Source organism: Trypanosoma equiperdum (assembly GCF_001457755.1).
Source record: "Trypanosoma equiperdum strain OVI genome assembly, contig: ctg_482, whole genome shotgun sequence".
NCBI lineage: Eukaryota > Euglenozoa > Kinetoplastea > Trypanosomatida > Trypanosomatidae > Trypanosoma > Trypanosoma equiperdum.
Window position 1 is genome coordinate 481 of NW_027124401.1, and position 18,631 is coordinate 19,111.

At 51.4% G+C, this 18,631-nt stretch overlaps 9 protein-coding genes across 9 annotated transcripts; all 9 read right to left on the bottom strand.

The window, feature by feature from the left end:
• Positions 1–999: 999 nt before the first annotated feature.
• On the bottom strand, positions 1,000–2,004 carry TEOVI_000201800 (uncharacterized protein; the record flags this gene model as incomplete). The annotated part of the gene is made up of 1 exon (XM_067225152.1): positions 1,000–2,004. The coding sequence occupies one exon, from the start codon at positions 2,002–2,004 to the stop codon at positions 1,000–1,002; it is 1,005 nt and encodes a 334-aa protein (XP_067081253.1).
• Positions 2,005–2,372: 368 nt separating this feature from the next.
• Positions 2,373–3,233, bottom strand: TEOVI_000201900 (uncharacterized protein; the record flags this gene model as incomplete). Its single annotated transcript, XM_067225153.1, has 1 exon — positions 2,373–3,233. One exon carries the CDS (start codon positions 3,231–3,233, stop codon positions 2,373–2,375), a length of 861 nt encoding a protein of 286 aa, XP_067081254.1.
• Positions 3,234–3,474: 241 nt separating this feature from the next.
• On the bottom strand, positions 3,475–4,173 carry TEOVI_000202000 (exosome-associated protein 4; the record flags this gene model as incomplete). The annotated part of the gene is made up of 1 exon (XM_067225154.1): positions 3,475–4,173. One exon carries the CDS (start codon positions 4,171–4,173, stop codon positions 3,475–3,477), a length of 699 nt encoding a protein of 232 aa, XP_067081255.1.
• Positions 4,174–4,757: 584 nt separating this feature from the next.
• Positions 4,758–9,875, bottom strand: TEOVI_000202100 (uncharacterized protein; the record flags this gene model as incomplete). The annotated part of the gene is made up of 1 exon (XM_067225155.1): positions 4,758–9,875. The coding sequence occupies one exon, from the start codon at positions 9,873–9,875 to the stop codon at positions 4,758–4,760; it is 5,118 nt and encodes a 1,705-aa protein (XP_067081256.1).
• Positions 9,876–10,838: 963 nt separating this feature from the next.
• Positions 10,839–11,885, bottom strand: TEOVI_000202200 (uncharacterized protein; the record flags this gene model as incomplete). Its single annotated transcript, XM_067225156.1, has 1 exon — positions 10,839–11,885. The coding sequence occupies one exon, from the start codon at positions 11,883–11,885 to the stop codon at positions 10,839–10,841; it is 1,047 nt and encodes a 348-aa protein (XP_067081257.1).
• A 1,107-nt stretch (positions 11,886–12,992) lies between these two features.
• Positions 12,993–14,474, bottom strand: TEOVI_000202300 (Calponin homology (CH) domain containing protein, putative; the record flags this gene model as incomplete). Its single annotated transcript, XM_067225157.1, has 1 exon — positions 12,993–14,474. The coding sequence occupies one exon, from the start codon at positions 14,472–14,474 to the stop codon at positions 12,993–12,995; it is 1,482 nt and encodes a 493-aa protein (XP_067081258.1).
• A 739-nt stretch (positions 14,475–15,213) lies between these two features.
• Positions 15,214–16,374, bottom strand: TEOVI_000202400 (translation initiation factor 2 subunit, putative; the record flags this gene model as incomplete). The annotated part of the gene is made up of 1 exon (XM_067225158.1): positions 15,214–16,374. The coding sequence occupies one exon, from the start codon at positions 16,372–16,374 to the stop codon at positions 15,214–15,216; it is 1,161 nt and encodes a 386-aa protein (XP_067081259.1).
• A 411-nt stretch (positions 16,375–16,785) lies between these two features.
• Positions 16,786–17,307, bottom strand: TEOVI_000202500 (Got1/Sft2-like family, putative; the record flags this gene model as incomplete). Its single annotated transcript, XM_067225159.1, has 1 exon — positions 16,786–17,307. The coding sequence occupies one exon, from the start codon at positions 17,305–17,307 to the stop codon at positions 16,786–16,788; it is 522 nt and encodes a 173-aa protein (XP_067081260.1).
• Positions 17,308–17,754: 447 nt separating this feature from the next.
• On the bottom strand, positions 17,755–18,537 carry TEOVI_000202600 (RWD domain/Uncharacterized protein family UPF0029, putative; the record flags this gene model as incomplete). The annotated part of the gene is made up of 1 exon (XM_067225160.1): positions 17,755–18,537. The coding sequence occupies one exon, from the start codon at positions 18,535–18,537 to the stop codon at positions 17,755–17,757; it is 783 nt and encodes a 260-aa protein (XP_067081261.1).
• Between the last annotated feature and the right edge of the window lie 94 nt (positions 18,538–18,631).

An 18,631-nucleotide genomic window follows, 5' to 3' on the forward strand; every position in this document is an offset into this window, starting at 1 on the left:
CTGTGTTTTGGTGGTTCCGACGCAAAATAGAAGGTCCTGTGCTGTGGACCGTATGTATGTATTGGCAACTTCCGCAGCGTTTACGCCGAAATCTGACCTTTCAGTGCGATGACGCAAAGAGTGTTTTGGTGCGCCTCCCCTCCAACCGGAAGATCCCTACGAGGTTGCTGCCTCAACTCTCGACACTCTCACGTTACTGAGTTTCGGAGGACACTCGTGTTAAAGGGAGGGGGGGGGGAGCGAGTGTATTCTCCGTTTGACGGAACAGACGTTTTTGACTAATCGTCTCGTGCCCGTCGTATATATAAAGAGATCTGTCCAGTGTTTGGGCTAATGGGCATCAAAGCAAACTGGGGTGGGATTTTGTGGGCTTTGTTATTTCGAGCCAATTGTGAGTACCCCTGCCTCAACCGTACTCACCGCTCTCGTTGCGTCGGCGGGTGCTTTGGTTGTATGACATCACTTCCTTTTCTATTTCTCTCCCCTCATTTTCCATTTTTCACATGCAAACATTGTACCGTTGTCGGATGCAAGAGTGCCATAGAGGTCAGCAGTTTCCTCGGGTGGCGACTCGTACGGTTGTGTATGCGCGCACCCGTTTGGGGCAAAGACAAGGGGAAAAATAGACAGCTAGTGGAAAGAAGTGTGGCATCGTTGCAGCCACAATGCATACTCAACTTAAGGGGGATAATGGGGAGGAGAGGGCCATCAGGGTTTCCGTGTCAAAAAAGGGAAGCAGCCGAAACCCCTACTTGTTTTTTTTGTGAGTTTTGACGCTAACCTTTCTAGGGGACCATTAGGGTCCCTTACGAAGCTGAGCATGCCGCTCTGCAGAGGCCTTACACTTTTGTAAAAGGGTCATGTCACACTCCATCGTTGGGGATGTAAAAATGTGCCGTGCAATCTACGGCGTTGAAAGGACTGCAGATGAAGTAAAGGAACGAAAAAGAACACAGCTACAACGCAGTAACGATACCCGAGCAAAGTGTCGTAGAAACCTCATGGCGGCGCTTTGGACAACTTTTGACCAGCCACTTTCAGGTAAGGACCGAGACACACCTCATAGAGCCGGTTGGCCGCAACTGCTGCGGTTGTCACCCGGTGTGGAGGTTGAACGCACCTTTGTATCCATCTTCTTATGAGCGTGTTAAATGCCTGAACGTCCCGCCCTTGCCGGCATGTTGATGTGAGAAGGTGCGTGTGAATGGATCTGAGCGGGGCTCCCTCGTAGCAGAGGGTCCATTGGCGGGGGCTGCCCATTGGCTTAATAGAAAACTGCTTCGCTTCAGCAAGTGGATCTACTCGGTAAGTCTGGAAGAGCCGCCAGTATCCGTAATTGTGTTGCGGTGGCAACTCGTATAGAGTGGATGAGAAACTGTTGGCCACGCACTCTAGCGAGGCTTGGTCAAAGTACCTCGAGTACTGTGTTGCGCGCCTCCACTCATAGATAACAGAAGGGGTGGTAGCAACAACATATCCACCGTTATACTTGCCGAAGAGAGCTTCGTCTCGAGTACGCAGTTGATGCGGTGACAACGCCACTTGCGTGCCAAATGGGATGCACGGAAGCTCTCCCAGCAAGACGACGTCACAGTCGAGGAACGCCACAACGCATTCTGGACCGCCCCCGCAAGGCTTCTGCGGACTGTGCAGCATCATCGCGCGCTCCATCAAGTTTGCCTTTTCCATCATGAAGTCTGCATGGCGCGAGGGGTACCACACCCCGTGCTGCTGTTCCATTGTGCCCCTGTTGATGGGTAGGTAAGGATCGAGACAGGGAACCCACTCGATTTTTTCATCCATACCGAAGTCAGCGAAGGCACTGCTCGCACTTCGACCAGGGCTGATCATGCCAGATGTGCATCCCACTACCACTTGCACATGCGGATGAAGGGCGCGCAAACAACGCAGAAAGAGTCTGAGCTCCTCATCGCACTCAGGCGTTCCCATTGTGCACACGGATGTCACTGCCTGTGAGTTTCCACAGTCCGCAACAATCGTCATTTTTCTTCTCCAAAGAATGCCCCTTTCTTCCCCACTAACTTTCTATGTCCCTTGTGCCTGGTGTATCTGACTAAAGAAGCCACCAACAACCGATACGAAGAAAGTAGTGCACCTCGCGTGCTTGTTTGGGGTGGTGGTAGGAAAAGTGATTTAGCACAAAACATACTCGCCTCTGGCCCATTGGTTGAGGGGACTTGCCTGTTTTTCGTTTTCGCAAGCATGTCTCAGCAGCCGAAGCCCCAGACCGTCCTCAAGATAGGCTCTGCACGCGCGTCAACGCGACCTATCGGGCACGCGCATGGGCAACCGGCTGCTTTTCTGCGGTTGTGCGACAAGGGGCTACTGAACCCACCGAGGTATCGAGTTTCTTACACACGTCCCACACTGTTTGGCACATATATACACTGCAAATCGTTATCGTCATAATAGGCGGTATTGGTGCATGTTGGGCCCTTGGTGTCTCGACTTTCACGAGCCTCCTGACGTTGGCTGCCGAAGAACTCAAACTGTCTCTGCCTTTCCTGCTCCTCCTGACGTCTGTTTTCGTCACGCTGCGCTTTTTCTGCCCTTGTTCCTCCTTGAGCATACGCTTCAGCGCAGCTCCGCTCCTCGGGGAACACAGGGCATTGGTCCATGAAGCGCAGCGACGGCACCCACGCAATTATCTTTTTTCTATAGCTTTGCATTGAAGTTACAAAGCGGTTGCCTTGAAACATGCAACTGCGAAGTCCTTCCATTTCGAGAATCCACGGCACGATGTCTTCCTCACGTTCAATAGCATTCTTTGAAACATCGATCGTCATTAGCTTTCTGTTCCCCTCTACTCCCCTAAGGTTCCTCACCCGATTCCGTGAGGCAAGTAAAGTCTCTAAGTTGGGGATGCTCGAAAGGCCTTCCAAGCTTTCAATAAAATTTGAGGAAATGTCTACAAGTCGCAGCGAAGGCAACATCGGAAAGCTTTTACAGTTTCGAATAGCGTTATTACCAATATAAAGCGCGTGCAAATTTTGAAGTGGGTGAAGCCCCTCCAAGTTATCGATGGCATTATTGTTGAGGTACAACACCCTGCATTGGTGGAATGCGTTAAGGGATGAGATGTTCATAAGTCCCAAGTGGTTAAGGTATATATTTCGGTTGAGTTCCGGTGTGGAATACCCGTGATGTTTCTTACATTGTTGTATAACTACTTCTTCCGTCATGAGAAGCCCGTCAGATTCCGACGTTGCCATATGCCTCAGCTATGGAAAAGGGAGGGGCGTGGGGGAAAGGATAGACATAGTCAGAAGTAAAGAACAGCCATCGTGAAGCGGCACCTCTGGCAAAAAAAAACGAGTGAGTGCTGAGGTCTGCAACCAAATTTATTCGTGCGGGCGCAACTTCTCCCCCCCGCACCGCACTCATGCTTTTACTGGTCCTGCAAATGAAAGGTGGAATGGAAAATTTTTATCGTTATAGCGAAACACTTATCTCCTAAAATGCAAACTGTTCGCACAACTGAGATGAGATGACATTCTTACGCGCCAAGGTTCCCTTCAAAGCAGCCATCACAAGGTCGAGTGCAGTGGTCGGCTCACACGACCCCCGCTGCGCGGTGAAGCACATATTTCCTGAGTTCAACATGGCACACGTGACCGCCGTGGCCTTAGCAGTGTTCCACTCGGTGGCGCTGGGATCGGTCACGATGGAGCCGTCGGGCAGGAGCGCGGCACCGCAGGCGGAAAAAGTGTCGTACATTTCAAATCCCCCACTCGCCAGTGCGGCACACACACCCGTGGCTATCGCGTCCCAAAGCCCGCCATCCTCTGCGAGGATCTCTACCGCAACCTCCACCAACAGCTGCGGTATTTTCTCCAACACAACTGCCTGCTCAACTACACCTTCTAACGCCAAGGCCAGGTCTTTTTCTGGTGTGACGTCTGCTCGAAATGCTAATTCATGCTTTTGCGCGCGAGAGGACCTTCGCACTGTACAGGCAACACGTCCTCGACTCCCGCGGTACTCATCAATTAGTTGTTGTGGGTGATGTACGGCGCAAACGACCCGCGTGCTTCCGACTTCGATGCATGCGCTACTGTAACTCTGTCCAAGCACGTTGAGCACAATGTGAGGGTAACGGACCTCGTCGGGTGAGCGACGACCGTGGCTTCGTTCCATTGTTGGCACCCCCATTTAAACCTCAAGTCCTTTTTTTTTGTGCGTGTGTGAAGTTCCGAATGATTACACGTGTTTATCAGTTTGTTATGAAAGGAGCAGAAGGGGAGGAACAGAGGATTATTATTATTATTTTTGAGGTGGGGTGGGGAAAAAGGCGAAAGCAAGTGATAGCGCCCTTGATGACGGACTTCCATACAATAATCCACCGTACTCGTTACTGCAGTTGACCATTCTGTGAACGATCATGAAAGAGAGCAACAAAGCAAGCACCACCAACACCAACAGCAACAAAAAACACTCAATTTTCCAGGGCACTATACAATGCATGTAAGATAGTGCTAGAGACCCCATAAACAGCATTTACTGGTGCCCCCCCCATGTGCGATTTGAGTACGTGCTATACAAGATGGGAAACCACTCATGGGTTCACTCACTTTTCCCACACGCTAACCGTTGGCCCAAACCCGGACCCTTTTGTACTTCAGTAGCCATGAAACGTTATAACCGAATTTTCGGCGGCGTCACGAAGGTGGTAGCGACCTGCGCAACATCTCCTCTGGCACATTCCTCTTCTTCATACCATTTCTCCAATGCTATCATCAGGTGTCGAATAACTCGAGAACCTCCTCATCAGTCAGTGTCATTGGAAGCGCGTTGTCCACTTCTGTCAAGGCTTCTGGCCCTTCTTCCGATGCGGCCGCTGAGGTTGTGCCAGTGACGCCCGGTAACACTACAAGAGGCCTCTCCACCGTTGGAGCCATGGAAAGAGTTTCCTGTTCACCACATTTCTTGCGGAGGAAACTTTGTATCCTGTTTCTGCATTCCCGAGACCAGCTCATCTTCGCTCGTGTTTGCCTTAGCCTCCGCAAAATCATCTGTGGGTTGTCAACTTCCGCGGCTTCCCCACCCTCTTCTTCTTCCTCCTCTAAGTGACAGCCGCGTTGGTTGGGTCCAACATTTCCAGGGATGCCCTCGCCCAGTTGGACTACTCCCATATTCAGCGCTGATGAATTAACAACACCTGATCGCGACCTGCTGCACTGGATACACGTATTGCCTAGGTGTTCACTAGCACCACCCACAATACATTTCTCATGATACGCGTGACCGCATGCGTATATCCTCACGGCTGTTTCGGCCCCCACGCCACGAGCAAAGTTAAGGTCCCCACCGCACACATAACACATGTTGGCCACGGGCATCACACCCATATTTAAGCGGCGGTAATGTTCCCTGCTTAAATTTATAGCATCCTGCTGAAGGGAATCATTGCAAATTTCGTTAACTTCGCACTCAAATCGCAGCGAACCCACCGTACGGGAAATTATCGACTCAAGAGTTTTTAAACCCTCCCTCTTGCAACTTCCCACGATGAATGTAATAACGTCGGCAAGGTTGAGCACCTTGATCATACACATCAAGATGTATGACGCGTAATCGGTGAATAAGGGAAGCAATCTCTTAACCACAATGGAACGCTCTTCGGGCGTAAGGCTTAACGGTGTACCAGACTTCTTCGTTGAGCCCCCGAACTCCGCGGGGCCTCCGTTTCTTTCGTCAAGAGCTTCGGAGATGGAACCTGATTCTTGCAGCGCTCCCTCCCGTTCTAGACAGTCGCCTAGACTTCTTTGCGGACTTGCGAAATGACCAAACAATGTCATCCACACCTTATACGACCGAGCTTCCTCCGCGGCGTAATGCCTAGCGCATAGATCAACTGCGTGCCTCACCACGTGTTGAAGAGCCTCCTCACAGGACCCCGATTGAGCTGCTCTTATGGTTTGGCGCTGTGGAGACGAATGCTTGCGTTGTGCGGAACCTGATACAAAACTTCCGTTTCTCATCTCTGGAGACTGGACCTCGCGTATAAGCTCCAACTGCACCTCATGAAGTTTACTTGTAATGGCGTCCATCAACACTTCAACGGCTTCCTCAACGCGGAACCTCTTTTCGAGCAAGTAAACGGCGGCGTCAATCACCTTGTACTTCTTCATGGAGCATAAGACAGTGTCGCAGTCGTAAGCCAACGCGGCCTCGTATGCCCGCATGTACGGATACACCCGCTCCGGATCTTCAGAGCAAAGAAGGCCAATATACGCGTTTTGCAGCATTACATCCCCCAGAACTTTTGGCTCTGCTTTCGCAACCAACTCGTCAATATAGCGGAGAAATGTCTTACTAGACTTGCGGATAATGCTCATCACCTCCTCGTGGTCATCACGAAGGTGCTCAAACACAAACCGCGCTAGTGCTGTGGGGTCTGCGTCAGCTAGTGCAGCAATGTGATGCATCACGGCATCGCGGAGCCGCCTGCTCCGTTCCCTCTTTCCTTCACCTTCTATGCGGCTTACCCTCCAGATAAAGTTGAACACGTCTTTGGCAAGTGTAGCGTCAAAACGGTTGTATTCTTTACAAAGGTAGCACTCGATGGCCTCGGCCAACTCCCCACGAATGTAATGAAGTTCTGCCAAGGCACGGCCCATTCGTTGCTGATGTAGCGCTGCCTCGACAAATGCGAAGTTAAGTCCTTCCATGTGTGGGCTGGTAAGAAGTGCTATCACGTCCGTCTGCGCACTGCGCCTCTGCACATTGTCCCTGGCCATTTGGAACTGATATATTAGATGCGTACAGGCGTGATCAAAGAATAACTGCACTGGAGTCAGCACCACTGCACCACCCAAAACGAGGTGTATGATCCCTGCGAAAAGTTGTTGCACAACCGAGTACGGCGGCCAGTCGCGCTGCACCAGTTCCCATGGCCTAAACGGTTTCCCAGATGCAAAGTCCACCCCAGCGAGGTGTAAAAGAAGCTGGGCGGCGCAGTCGTCTCGCTCCTCTGGATTACTCCATGGCGAATATGGTCCACTTTCCTGCAAAATGGGCAGCGTAACCATCACAACACGCTCAGCATTTACACGAAGAAGCGTTTCGAACTCACCTGGTGTGTTAAGCAGGTGCCTCCACATTTGCCCCTTTGCCTCACGCCAGCACTGCTCGGGAATATAAACGCCATCCATGACGGTGGCCCCTCTCATAGTGCACTCAAAAAGGTCAACTGCTACCTCATTGTCCCTTCCGTTAACTTTGTTCACGCGGCGCCACTCTCTCAGGGCGTACTGGAGCGCATCTGCATATCCATGGTGCCAGCGACAGAGAATGAAAACCTTTAGACGAACCAAGTTGTACTTCTCGGAGAGGGGCAAAAGACACTCGTGACCCCCTTCCAGCTTCATCAGCACCCGTTCCGCTCGCGACACTCCATGAAGGGGTTCCCCCTCCCCCTGTGTGGTTAGTGTGTGCAATACCTCCAACGCAATATCCGATTCATCGTCCGCGAGAAGAGTAAAAAGAGGCTCTACGTAGGCTTCCGGCAGGAAGGTCACCACCCCCGAATTGATGCAGTGCCCAAGAGCGTAGAGTGCGAGCGCATCGCTGCCTTTGGCATCACGCAGGTACACCATTGAGGAGTCAAAAAACACATGCATTGCATCAACATCTGCACAGGCTTTAATAAGGCAAGTGATACTCCCAACAATAAAAGACGTGGAATTCGCTGTCTTCAAGATGTACGCGAGGAACTTATTAGCAAGTATGGAAAGGTAGGCATGAATGCTAGTGCGACGCGCCACTGGGTCACTTTCCAGACCCGAGACGGCAAGGGCGACATTGAGAGCGAAGTCCTTTAGCTGATCCAGTGCTTCGAGGAACCTATTTTTGCTAACTAAGTCGTCTAGGCGCTCCCACCATGACATCAACGTGCAGCTGAAGGCGGTGGTCCGCCCCAAAATGAGGGCATTTCTTCCGCTACACGTAAGTGCTGCATTGCAGCGATTCGTACGGCCATCGGTGGAAAAATACGCTGGTTCCAATTCGTGCATTTGCTGGGACTCCACAACGACACCTGCGCTGACGTCAAAAAGGTGTAGGAAGTTGTCTTCATCAAGGAAAAGACAACAACTATCCATGTGAGTCATTGCGCGCAGTGACCTTTCAAGACGCGCGCCTGTGATTTTCTGCACGTCTGTCACAACGCCACCATTCGCCACCCTAAACACTTCCACATCCGTGTTCTGCACGAGGCAAAGAAGAAGCTCGTGCTCCAGTGGCACTGGTACAAACTGAAGTTGTAAATGGTGCCTAGTGCCTTTTGTTTGTTGCTTTCGTTTATATAGTGGCGTAACGACACCTTGTGCTCCGCAGTCCACTGCAAGGACAACTAATACTTCAAATGAAGCTGCAGCCACGACGTGAACTCTGTCCTCCTTCATAAATACAAGGTCCACATCGCTGAAAGGTGCGCTTCCTCCGGGAGAAGCAACTTTCACCACACGGTGACTCATCATGCCCAAAACGCGCGAGAAGGAGAGCAGTTTGATACTGCCACAACTTCCCAACGCAAGAATCCGAAAGGCCTCCTCCTGGCAATGACGTAATCGGATGATTGGAGTGGTGAATTCATCGGTAACTTCACGAAGCGTAGATAGCGAGCTCGCTTCTACCATCTTAACGGTGCCATGCTGATAGCCCACTGCCATCGTCGACGCCTCGTGAGACAACGAAATTGAGACGACAGCCCCTAGTGGTTTTGATAGAGTGGTAAGTATGGAGTTTGGCGGACCGAATTTACCGATGGGTCGGCGCCTTTCGTCGAAAAGCAAAACAAAGCCTAGCGTAGTTCCAACACACAGTGTCACTCTTCTCGGTGCAGGTGGCGAGACGGTTTTGGTGCACTCCTGGGCGTTTTTGTCGAAAGGAGAGGGGCGAGCGCACACGCAGGAAGGCCATCCCACGATTTCTCTGTTTCCATGAAGCTCCTCCCGCATACCCACGTGCTCGTGGATACGCACCAGGCGGACTCCCTTTTTCCCTTCTACACGGATTGCCGAGGCAGCGACGTGCTCTGCGCGCTCCAGCAATTCATCCATGTTGCAGTCCTCTTCACTTAGAAAGTCACCGCTAACGCTGGACTGGCCATCGGCGAGGGCATCCAATACAGCGGTAAGCACTTGTGCGTCGTTTTCTTGACAATGTCCATTTTGAGGTGCGATAGACGAGGCGCTCCTTGGTCCTGCACCCATTCCGATTGATTGCGCAGAGGTTGATGCAACTCCGGCAGTAGTTGCGGGCGGCCCGCTTGGAAGCGCAGCCCAAAACACTGCGTCATCCAGCGGGTCTGCAGAGGACGCCGGGACCACTTGGCCGCTGCCCTTCGTACTTGCCGCAGAGGTGACACCCATAAAGACCGAAGGCGGTTGCACCCCACTTTCCCGTTCAGCAGATGATGAGATCTTTTCATTCGCAAGCTGTAGTAGGGTTTCTATGAGCAACTCGTCTTCGTTTCCTCCTGTGTCTGAAAGGTACGTCGCCCTTCTCCACGCGCACGTCTCTTTGTGGCAACCGCTTCCCTTCGTGGCGTACGAGGACAACAGTTCGTTTGTATCCTTTGCTTCCCACTGCCTCGTGCCGACATTACTGTCCTTCCCACCAGATCTCGTAACCCGCGACAACGCACCGTGAGGGGGAGACGATAAGTCCACTCTCAACCGTTGGGGCACCAGTTGACCAGTTCCTCCAATCCTATTCGTGTCTGCCGGATCGGGAGCAGAATTCATTGCCCCGCTTTGGAGGACAAACCCACAGTTCTCAACTGCGAGTACGTTCGTCCTTTCCATTTCGGCGGCGAGCAGTTCGGCGAACAAGTCGTCATCTGTCTCCATCGCTTCCTTTTGCTTGGTAAACTGGTTAATGCCCCTTTCCTTCTCTTCTGATTTCACTCCTAAGGGTGTTACGCATAAAATGTTCTGCCGCGGACCTTTAGGTGACGCGGCTTATGTATTTTATTCTCTTTCAGATGCGCTCTCTGCTCTCACACCCAGACGAGACAGTGAATGCGAATCCAAGAAGGAAAGCGGAAAGTAGGGTTCATGATGGTGAAGCGCCAGTCGATCAGAGACGCTTGGAAAAGGTATATACACACAAGGGAAAACAATGACAGCTGTCGGACCGCTCTCGTGCCCGGGAAACAATTTGCTACGGTGACTAGCGCTGCTGCAGTCCCTTTTTTTTCTTTTCTGAAAAAAAATTAAGCTCCTTTTCTAGCGAGATTTAAGTACATACACAACTATTTCAAGGCTATGACTTCTACAACGCGTCTGATTACATATACGCAACCCCAACGTGTGACAATTTCCCCTTGCCCCTCTTTTCTTTTGCTTCATTCCCCTTTCTCACTCTTCCTCTAGCCACTTTCTCCAATTTCTACATACGCATTCATTGGGGGCAAGTTGCATTTAGTTGGGAGATAAACTTGCTTTCCCCTTTCAATCTTCAAGTTTTAGCCCACACGTCTCGCCCATCAAAAAAGCGTTACCGTGCCCGTCTTTCCTTGTCGAGTGAAAAGTTGCGAAGGAATTGAGCAGGAGGTGACACGTCGTTAGTTTGCGTAGTTGCACGAAGCCCCGAGAATCAACCCCTTCCCCTCCTTTGGGGGTTTCCGCACCTGTGTTATAGTAAATACATATGTGTGAACGAAAAGTACACCAAACAAACGAAAAAAGAACAAACATCAGAGGGGGGAAGTGAGTGAAAACAAGGGGTCACTGGGACCACAACGTAAGGGGAACACGCGCGTGGGAGGCTTGGCCAGGGCAGTACATCTGCATGTGCCCCTCCGGGCTCACTCACACACCATCTAAGTGGCTCAGTTGCCATTCGTATTTCTCGCGCATTTGCTTCATGAGCTCTTCACGGTATTGCTTCCGCTGCTCGTTGTTGCGGAGGCGCTCTTCCTGCCTGATGAGTACCGCAGAGGCTGCGGCTTCTTCGTTTCGCTTGCGGATTAACTCTTGCGGCTCGTCGTAGTCATGGGTGCGGCGGAACTCCTTCTGCTTTGCGATGGTGTCCTCAAAGTCCGCCTTGAACTGTTGACGCTTCTGTTCGGCCTCCCGCCTTTCGCGCTCCGCAAGGGCAGCGTTGTGCTCCATCATGGTCCGGATCCAAGCATCCTCACGTGCTTTGTCCTCCGCCTGCTTTTTCTTGAAGAGCGAGTGATTCTCCTCGTTTTCTATTTGCATAAGGCGCTTCATATCCTTAGCCCTGCGTTCGTCGGCCTCCATCTTCAGCCTTAGATTCTCCTGCATTGTGCGAAGAGCAGCGACATCAGCCTCTTCTTTTTCTCTTTGCTTTGCCCTTTTCGCTTCCAGCTCCTTCAGGTTGCTGGCACGCATCATGTCCATGTATTGTTTCGTGGCCACCGCAGCTTGGCGCTCCTGCTCCTGCATCTGGCGGGCGAACTCAGCGTTGGTTGCTAGGAGCGCGCTGTCGTACGCCTTTTCGTTTGCTCTCCACTTGGCGAGGTATTCCTCCCGGTCCTTCTTCTGCTGCAAAATATCGGCCCTCAGCAAAGCCCTGCGCTCCCGCTTCAGTGCTGCATCCTCATCCAAAATTTGGAGGTTTATGTGCTTCGCCGCCGGCTCATCCTTCTCTTTCTGGCGCCGTGCGGCACCAGGAAGTGGGCGGGTCGTGTCGGTGTGGAGAGGAACGGAACTCTTCCAGCTGTTCAGCATTGCCACCCTTTGCTCCACCCTCTGCTTTGAAAGCTTAACGGTCTCCTCCTCAAACGCCTGTCGCGTAGGCTCGTACTTCTTTACGCGTAGACGATTGCGTTCCACGAGGTAATGGCGGCGTGCCATTGAGTTCGGGGCGTCCTCAACAGGCGGTAAAGGCATTTTTTCCCTTCCCTTTTTGAATATGGATGTATATTAACTGCGCGTGTGGCGATGCTAACCGCTACAACCGGTGCTACTTCTGAAATATCGTAAACAGCCTTTTCGACCCTCAGCCAATAATATTTACGTCCGTACACGATGGGAAAAACAGGGAAATGGGGTAAGAAACAACCAGAAAAAATGTGCACATGTCCACATACATACTAATGTAAGCCGGAGAAACTACTCAGATATCCTCGCTGTGAGAGCACTAGCCGGATTATGTTATCAAAGACATAAAAAAAGCAAGGAGAAAATGGAAAATAGTCTAAGATTTTACGGTGAGAGCCGCACCGTAAGAAAACTACCTGTTCCCCTTTCCCTTCGCTGCTGATTTTGTCACCCCACCCAGCCATTTTTCTTTTTTCGCGACAGGCGAAGGAACCACAGGAGCATGTCGCCACCTCCCTGCTGACGCCAGTTCGTTCCCACAAGTTCCTACGTTAAAACGACTCGAACGAATAAACAGAAACGAAAATTAAGGGATGTCCCCGGGGAAGAAACCGGAGTAAAAAGAAGAGTGAACTCAAAACCTGTGGCAGCACTTGAAATTATCCCTCCTCTCCCTAACTTGCCAACAATTTACGCCGCGCCAACTTGCAGTTAATACACAATCTTTTCTTTCTTCCTTCTGCTCGCCAGACTCAACCAAGTCGAATAGCAAAAGTTCTCAAGGGGTTACACTCCTCCCCCCCTTCATTACCTCCCGTTCCCTCTTTTGTACTATATTGTACTGACATACAATGAACGATGACGAATCGTACTGGATGCATCGAATAGTTAGTCGCGTAGACCGCAGTTGTGAGATCGCTACTGAGCTTTTATGAATGTTTGTGCATGCACCATATTAACCCGGATGCAGTGCGGTGACAAGCTAGGACGCAAGTATGCCCAAATTTTTCACACTGACATTGAGTGTGGAAAACCAAAAGGAGAAAAGGTGCGGTCACAAGCCTGTTCATACACACACATATCTGTAAGTATCTAACCCATCCAACATACAACCCGTGTGCGGCGGCCTCTCGTGTGTACGGGGAAGTGCACGCCTCTTTACCTATCGACACGTCATCAGTTAGAGAAGTCACGCTCATGCCGCTCCAACCAGTGCGAAAGATCCGTCCACACGAGATCTTCTATATTACCTTTTTTCCTCTGCTCACCAACCACAACCTTCCCAAGCTCTGTACGTGCGTGTAAAAGTTTTTTTCCGCCTGTGACCTTGTGGAAGACCATATACTCACCGGTGTTCCCTGAGAGTCTGCGGAAGCGAATGTTGGTATCCGGATGCTGAGTGAAGTGGGCATTGACAACTACACTTAGAAGTATATCTACTTTGTCCCAACGCCGCGGCCGATATGCCGGGGGTGCTGTGGGACCGTGCCTCTGGGTCTCCATTCCCCTGGGTTGCGGGGCATTCACTTCTTGTTCCACCTGATGGGGCACGGGGGTTATCGCAACGCCTTGTGACTCTTTTGTGGCGCGAATCGTGCGGTGTTGTGGCAGCTTTATAGTGTCTGAGGCCCTGCCCTCAATCCGTACGCGAACTGGTGCATGTCTTGTTGTCGTTTCGTATGTACCTGAGGGCCTACTTTTGTCATCGTCCGCCACTTCACCAACTCTCATTTGTTCCCCGTGCTGGGGCACATCGGGCAAGTCTGCCTCTTCACTTTCCTCCACCGACCGATAATCTTCTGTATCAGCAAGTGACTCGTTGACCACTGCCTCCACGTCCACCTCGTTTTTAATTTCCTTCATGGGCTCACCACTTTCTGGTATGTTTTCGCACGGTGTGTGAGACACTTCTTCCTGTGCCACAGGTTCCAACTTTTTTGAAATCTCACCCTTGCCATCCTCTTCCCCTTCTTCTGCCAGATGTTTCCTTAGCTGATTCAGCGCCGCCTGCTTTATTCTTACGCTCAACTCCTGTTGTTGGACTATGCTCGCCGGAGCGACCTCCATATTACCGCGACTGTAGGCTGTGCGCGCGATTGAAAGGAGACACGTAATAACAGCCCGGTCGTTCTTCCCATCACACAGGTCTGAATCAGTGAACAACTCTATTTCCGTTAGGTTGAACTTCTTTGCGGCCTGCCGCAGGAACTTCGCGACATTGTCACGGGCAAAAAAACCATCAACTCGCTTCGGTACGCGGAGCTCCGAATCGGGTACTGGGGGGTCGTCAAGCTTCTGCAGCAACACCAGCAACACCACTCCACTTCGCAGGGAATCCACAAAATTTTCCTTCTGGAGCACTTCGGCATTGTACGCATCGCCCACAACGTCCGCGACCCATCGGCGACACTCGTCCATCATGACGTCATCTACTGCCTCACGCGTGGGTCCTGAGTTGAGCGGCTTGGTCCTACCGTCAGTCGAAGCGCTTGCATTGCCATCCAAAACGTCGGCGCCGCTCGCTTTTCCGTGAACGGCGTTGCTACTCAGCTCCACAGGTTTCCTATGTGTGTTGCCGTTACTGGAAGTCGTCGCTGGATCGTCAACAGAATGCATTGCTCCTTCTGTAGCGAACTCATCATTGTGTTCAAGAGTCATTGGAAGAACTTTAGTAAAATATCACCGTCCTTGCGGTGGCTTTTCCCTTCTGGAGGCAGGGGTTCCCGTGAGCTCACCGCCACGCGACACCTGCAGGCACTGTGAGAGAGATTCTTCTTCCTTGTGCGTGTATGTATTTCTCTGAGCAGGCGACACGTTTTCCCCCACTTTGTCGCGCTTGAAGAACACCTGTTGAGAAGAGCATGGAATGTTTTGTCACGGGGTGGAGAGTGTGGAAGATTGAGGCCGTAGAGTTGGGTGAGAGGGGAGAATAACAAACCCCGAAAATACATTATGCGAGAACACACACCACCAGTTTTGTCCTAGCTAGCACTGGCGGGTGGTGTAAAGGCAAACCTTTCCCAACCCCCCATTCTCTGCAGCTAACCGCGCAGAAAAAACTTTAAAAAATCGGAACTTTAGAATTATTAATACTCCAAGACAAATAAAGGTGAAGAATGAGTGCGTTCCCTGACGCAGCAGGCTTTGCGGCATCTTTCCACCCCTTTCCAATACACCTCTTCCTGACTGAGGTGTCCGCATCACACACACTCCACTAACGATCTTTTCGCAGGCGCGACGACCAAAACTGCGGGGCGCAGTGGGCGCCACGACATACGTCTTGCCCGGTCCCAGTTACCACTAAATAATACGTGTCCTTTGATGGTTAATTTACCGCACCATTTGGCCCCAAGTTGACTCCTCCACCGCACAAACGTCATCTCACAAGCACCAAAACTCAAGGCTCAACAATACGGGATATGTCAAAGAGCGGACCCGCTGTGGCAGGGGGAAAGACACCGTGCTCTGTGATAATACCTCCAGTGATGAGAGAGGCGGGGGTGATGTCAAACACGGGATTCCACACTTTCAGATGGGGCCCGTCTGCCACCACACGCTTCCTCCCGTAATCGGAATTGCTTTTGTCACTCTGTAGGCCCCCGCCACCGCTGGCGATATGTGTTATTTCCGTCGCTTCCCGCTCCTCGATGACAACCCCTTCACCATCTGGTGTTAGCGGATCGAGTGTTGTAGAAGGCGCTGCGACAAAAAAGGGCACCTTGTGATATGCTGCCGCTACCGCAAGGTTGTACGTGCCAATCTTATTTGCTGTATCGCCGTTTTTGCATATGCGGTCGGCTCCCACAACAACAGCGTCGATGTCGTGCGTTTTCATGACGGCCGAAACGGCGCTGTCGCAGATGAGTGTGCATGGAATATTTTCTTGTACGCATTCGTAGACGGTGAGCCTCGCCCCCTGATTCCACGGCCGCGTCTCGCAGGCATACAGATGCTGCAGGTGACCCTCGTAGAAGAGCTGCCGCACAATGCCAAGAGCGGTCCCATAGCGGGATGTGGCAAGGGCCCCCGTGTTGCATATGGTTAAAATGTTCACCCGTTCTTTTGACGCCAGTTTCAACAGGTGGGCAGCACCGTGGCGCATAATTCTCTCATTGAAGGAAACATCGGCGGCGTATATTTTTTCGGCAAGTTGAACACAAGTCTCTAACACGGCTTCCATCGTATTAGCCTTGTCCGTTTCAATATCTTTCTTCAATTGAATGAGCACCTTTGATAGATTAACCGCAGTAGGACGGGCAGACATCATTTTGTCACAGCTCATCAGCAAAAACTGCCGCATATCGTCAGCGGTTTTCCACACCGAGTTTTGCCGCTGCTCCTTTAGTTCCCGCTCTGCTACCACAGCAAGTGCAAGGGCGGCGCTGACAGCTATGGCGGGCGCACCACGAACACGCATCTCCTTAATGGCGCAACATATGTCGTCAATACTGGTTATGTCGCAGTATACTGTTTCCAGTGGAAGTCGACGCTGGTCGAGCAGCTGTAGCACTCCCCGACGATACTTGATTGACTCCAGAGTGTTGTGCGCACTGCTCATCGCCTCTATCGACCCCTACGAACAAAAAGGCACGGTAGCTTTTGTGATATCCACTGGAATGTGCAATGTGTGGTGGAGCACAATTTGGAAACTAGTGTTGTTAAGGGTAGCGGGCCACCCCTCACCAACGGGAGGGTAATAGGACCAAAGGATGACGACATTATTAGCGCACACCACGCGCTCAAAGCAAGCAAAAACAAAAATGAAGCACACAACCATCACTGAGCTTCCAGAAGCGCTTGCCCCACCAGATTATTAACAGTAGTTTCAAACGCTGCAGTTGGACACGGGTGCCCGCCCCCCCCCGTCGTGGTTCCTCATTTGCTCCATTCTCCTCAGATACACGACGTTGGGAAGAAAGATGATGCACCTCCAGTCCCCCCCCTCAGCTCACAAATCTTGACGCCCTGCTCACGTAAAACGTGAAAGCACCTTTAGGACTGCAGAGCGACCGAATGGTACGTAGCTGAGCGTGTACCATATCATAGCTAGATACTGCGCCAACATGAGTAGCACTGTCAACAATACAAATTTCAGAATCAGCGCGGAGATTAATGTCATTAGCAGTGACGTGAGGTACACGGTGGTGGCCCCCCTGCGAGTTTCATCAAACATACGCTTGAGCTGTGCAGAAGGGCCACAGAGGAACATTGTTCCACCTACGGACACAATATTCGCCATAGTGTTCAATGCAGCATATTTCCGCAGCGAGTGTGGGAGGGCAATCCAAGACATGGTAGAGAGAAGAAAACTAACTATGAACGCTATGATGTAGCCGGACACTCGTTCCTTGAAGGACAAAGAGGGAAACAAACTGTTGTCTTCCATCACGCCCTCTTGTTCCATTTGGACCATTCCACTAATCTCAAAGTTTGTCATAGGTACGCTCGTCGTTTTTCCCATCAGAGAGTCTAAATTCACGTACTTCGACATCGTCAACGCCTTTCTTGTACTTCACCTATATATATATATATGTATCTGTTTAGTTATGCTTATTTCCACCGACACAGCGCGTGGTGGAGGCGATATAGATGCACTTTACCTTATCTGTGCCTGCCCCCCCCCCCACACACAAGTAAGAGGAAAAACAGAGTGATTGTACGAGAGTGCACAGGAGCCCAGGCAGATCGGTTGCCCAAGTATATTCGTGTTTGTTCAAGCGACTCAAAGGACCACGAGAAGTTTAGATTTACGCAATTGACCTCCAGTCTCAGAGGTACTCCTGCAAACACAGACCTCCAAGTAACCTGGACGACTTGCGATCTTTGAGATACCGCCAGTAAGGCCCCGTGGTATCACCATCGAGTGAGGAAGCACACCATGTTAAATGAACAGAACAATAGCGCTGCACTTCCGTCGGACCTTTCACGATCACCTGAGTTACGGTATTGTCAAGAGAATATTGTGCACCACCTCCATGATGTGTTTGAACCGGTCGGGTCCCAATAATATACCACCAAACCAGCGTGTCACCACCACCACGTATCCGTCCACTTTCTTCTGCTCCAACAGAAACATAATCCGCGACGCCGCCCCCGTTTCACCATCGTCATTGCAATCGGCATGCAAGACTCCAGCAGTGTCAGTGAACCGGTAGGCGTAAATGGTGGGGTGCGTAGCTTCCGCGATGTGCTTCTGCCGCCGCAGATGCTGCACCACCTCCTGTACACCTGCCTCAGAGTTTACTCGTGCCATGTGCGCCACAAACTTGGACTTCCGGTCGGTGATGGGATCACTGCTCCACACTTCCACTGCTGTAACCTGCAGTTCCTCTTCCTTCGCCGCGGCTTCAAGCTTATGTTTCGCCTGCTGTTCCTCTTTTGCCTGTCGCTGCGCTTCGCGCGTCACTTGAAGCTCGGTGGCGAGGTTTTGGGCAAGTGTTACAATATGAAGGAGCATCGGCCCACCGAGCGGAATCTCCTCCCGCACGAGCCGCAAGAGTTGGGAAGAGTATTCACTAATGAGAGTTACGTTTGGTCCAGACGCGACGAACAATGACGGAGGCGATGTGGAAGGGTACCCATGCGGGGGGAGTGTTATTTGCAATTCAAAGCGGAACGGCAGTGAAACGATGAGGGTCCCTGCATGACCAGGATCCCTCTTTACTTCGTCAGGGAACACGGCCAATAGCAATCGAACCTCTTCATCCACATCATTTTCCATTCCCTGCTTGAGTGCAAAGCGCCACTTTCTCACCAAATGAAGGCGGAGGTAGGCGCCGCTGCTACTATGAACATGTGCATCCCGTTTTTTTTTT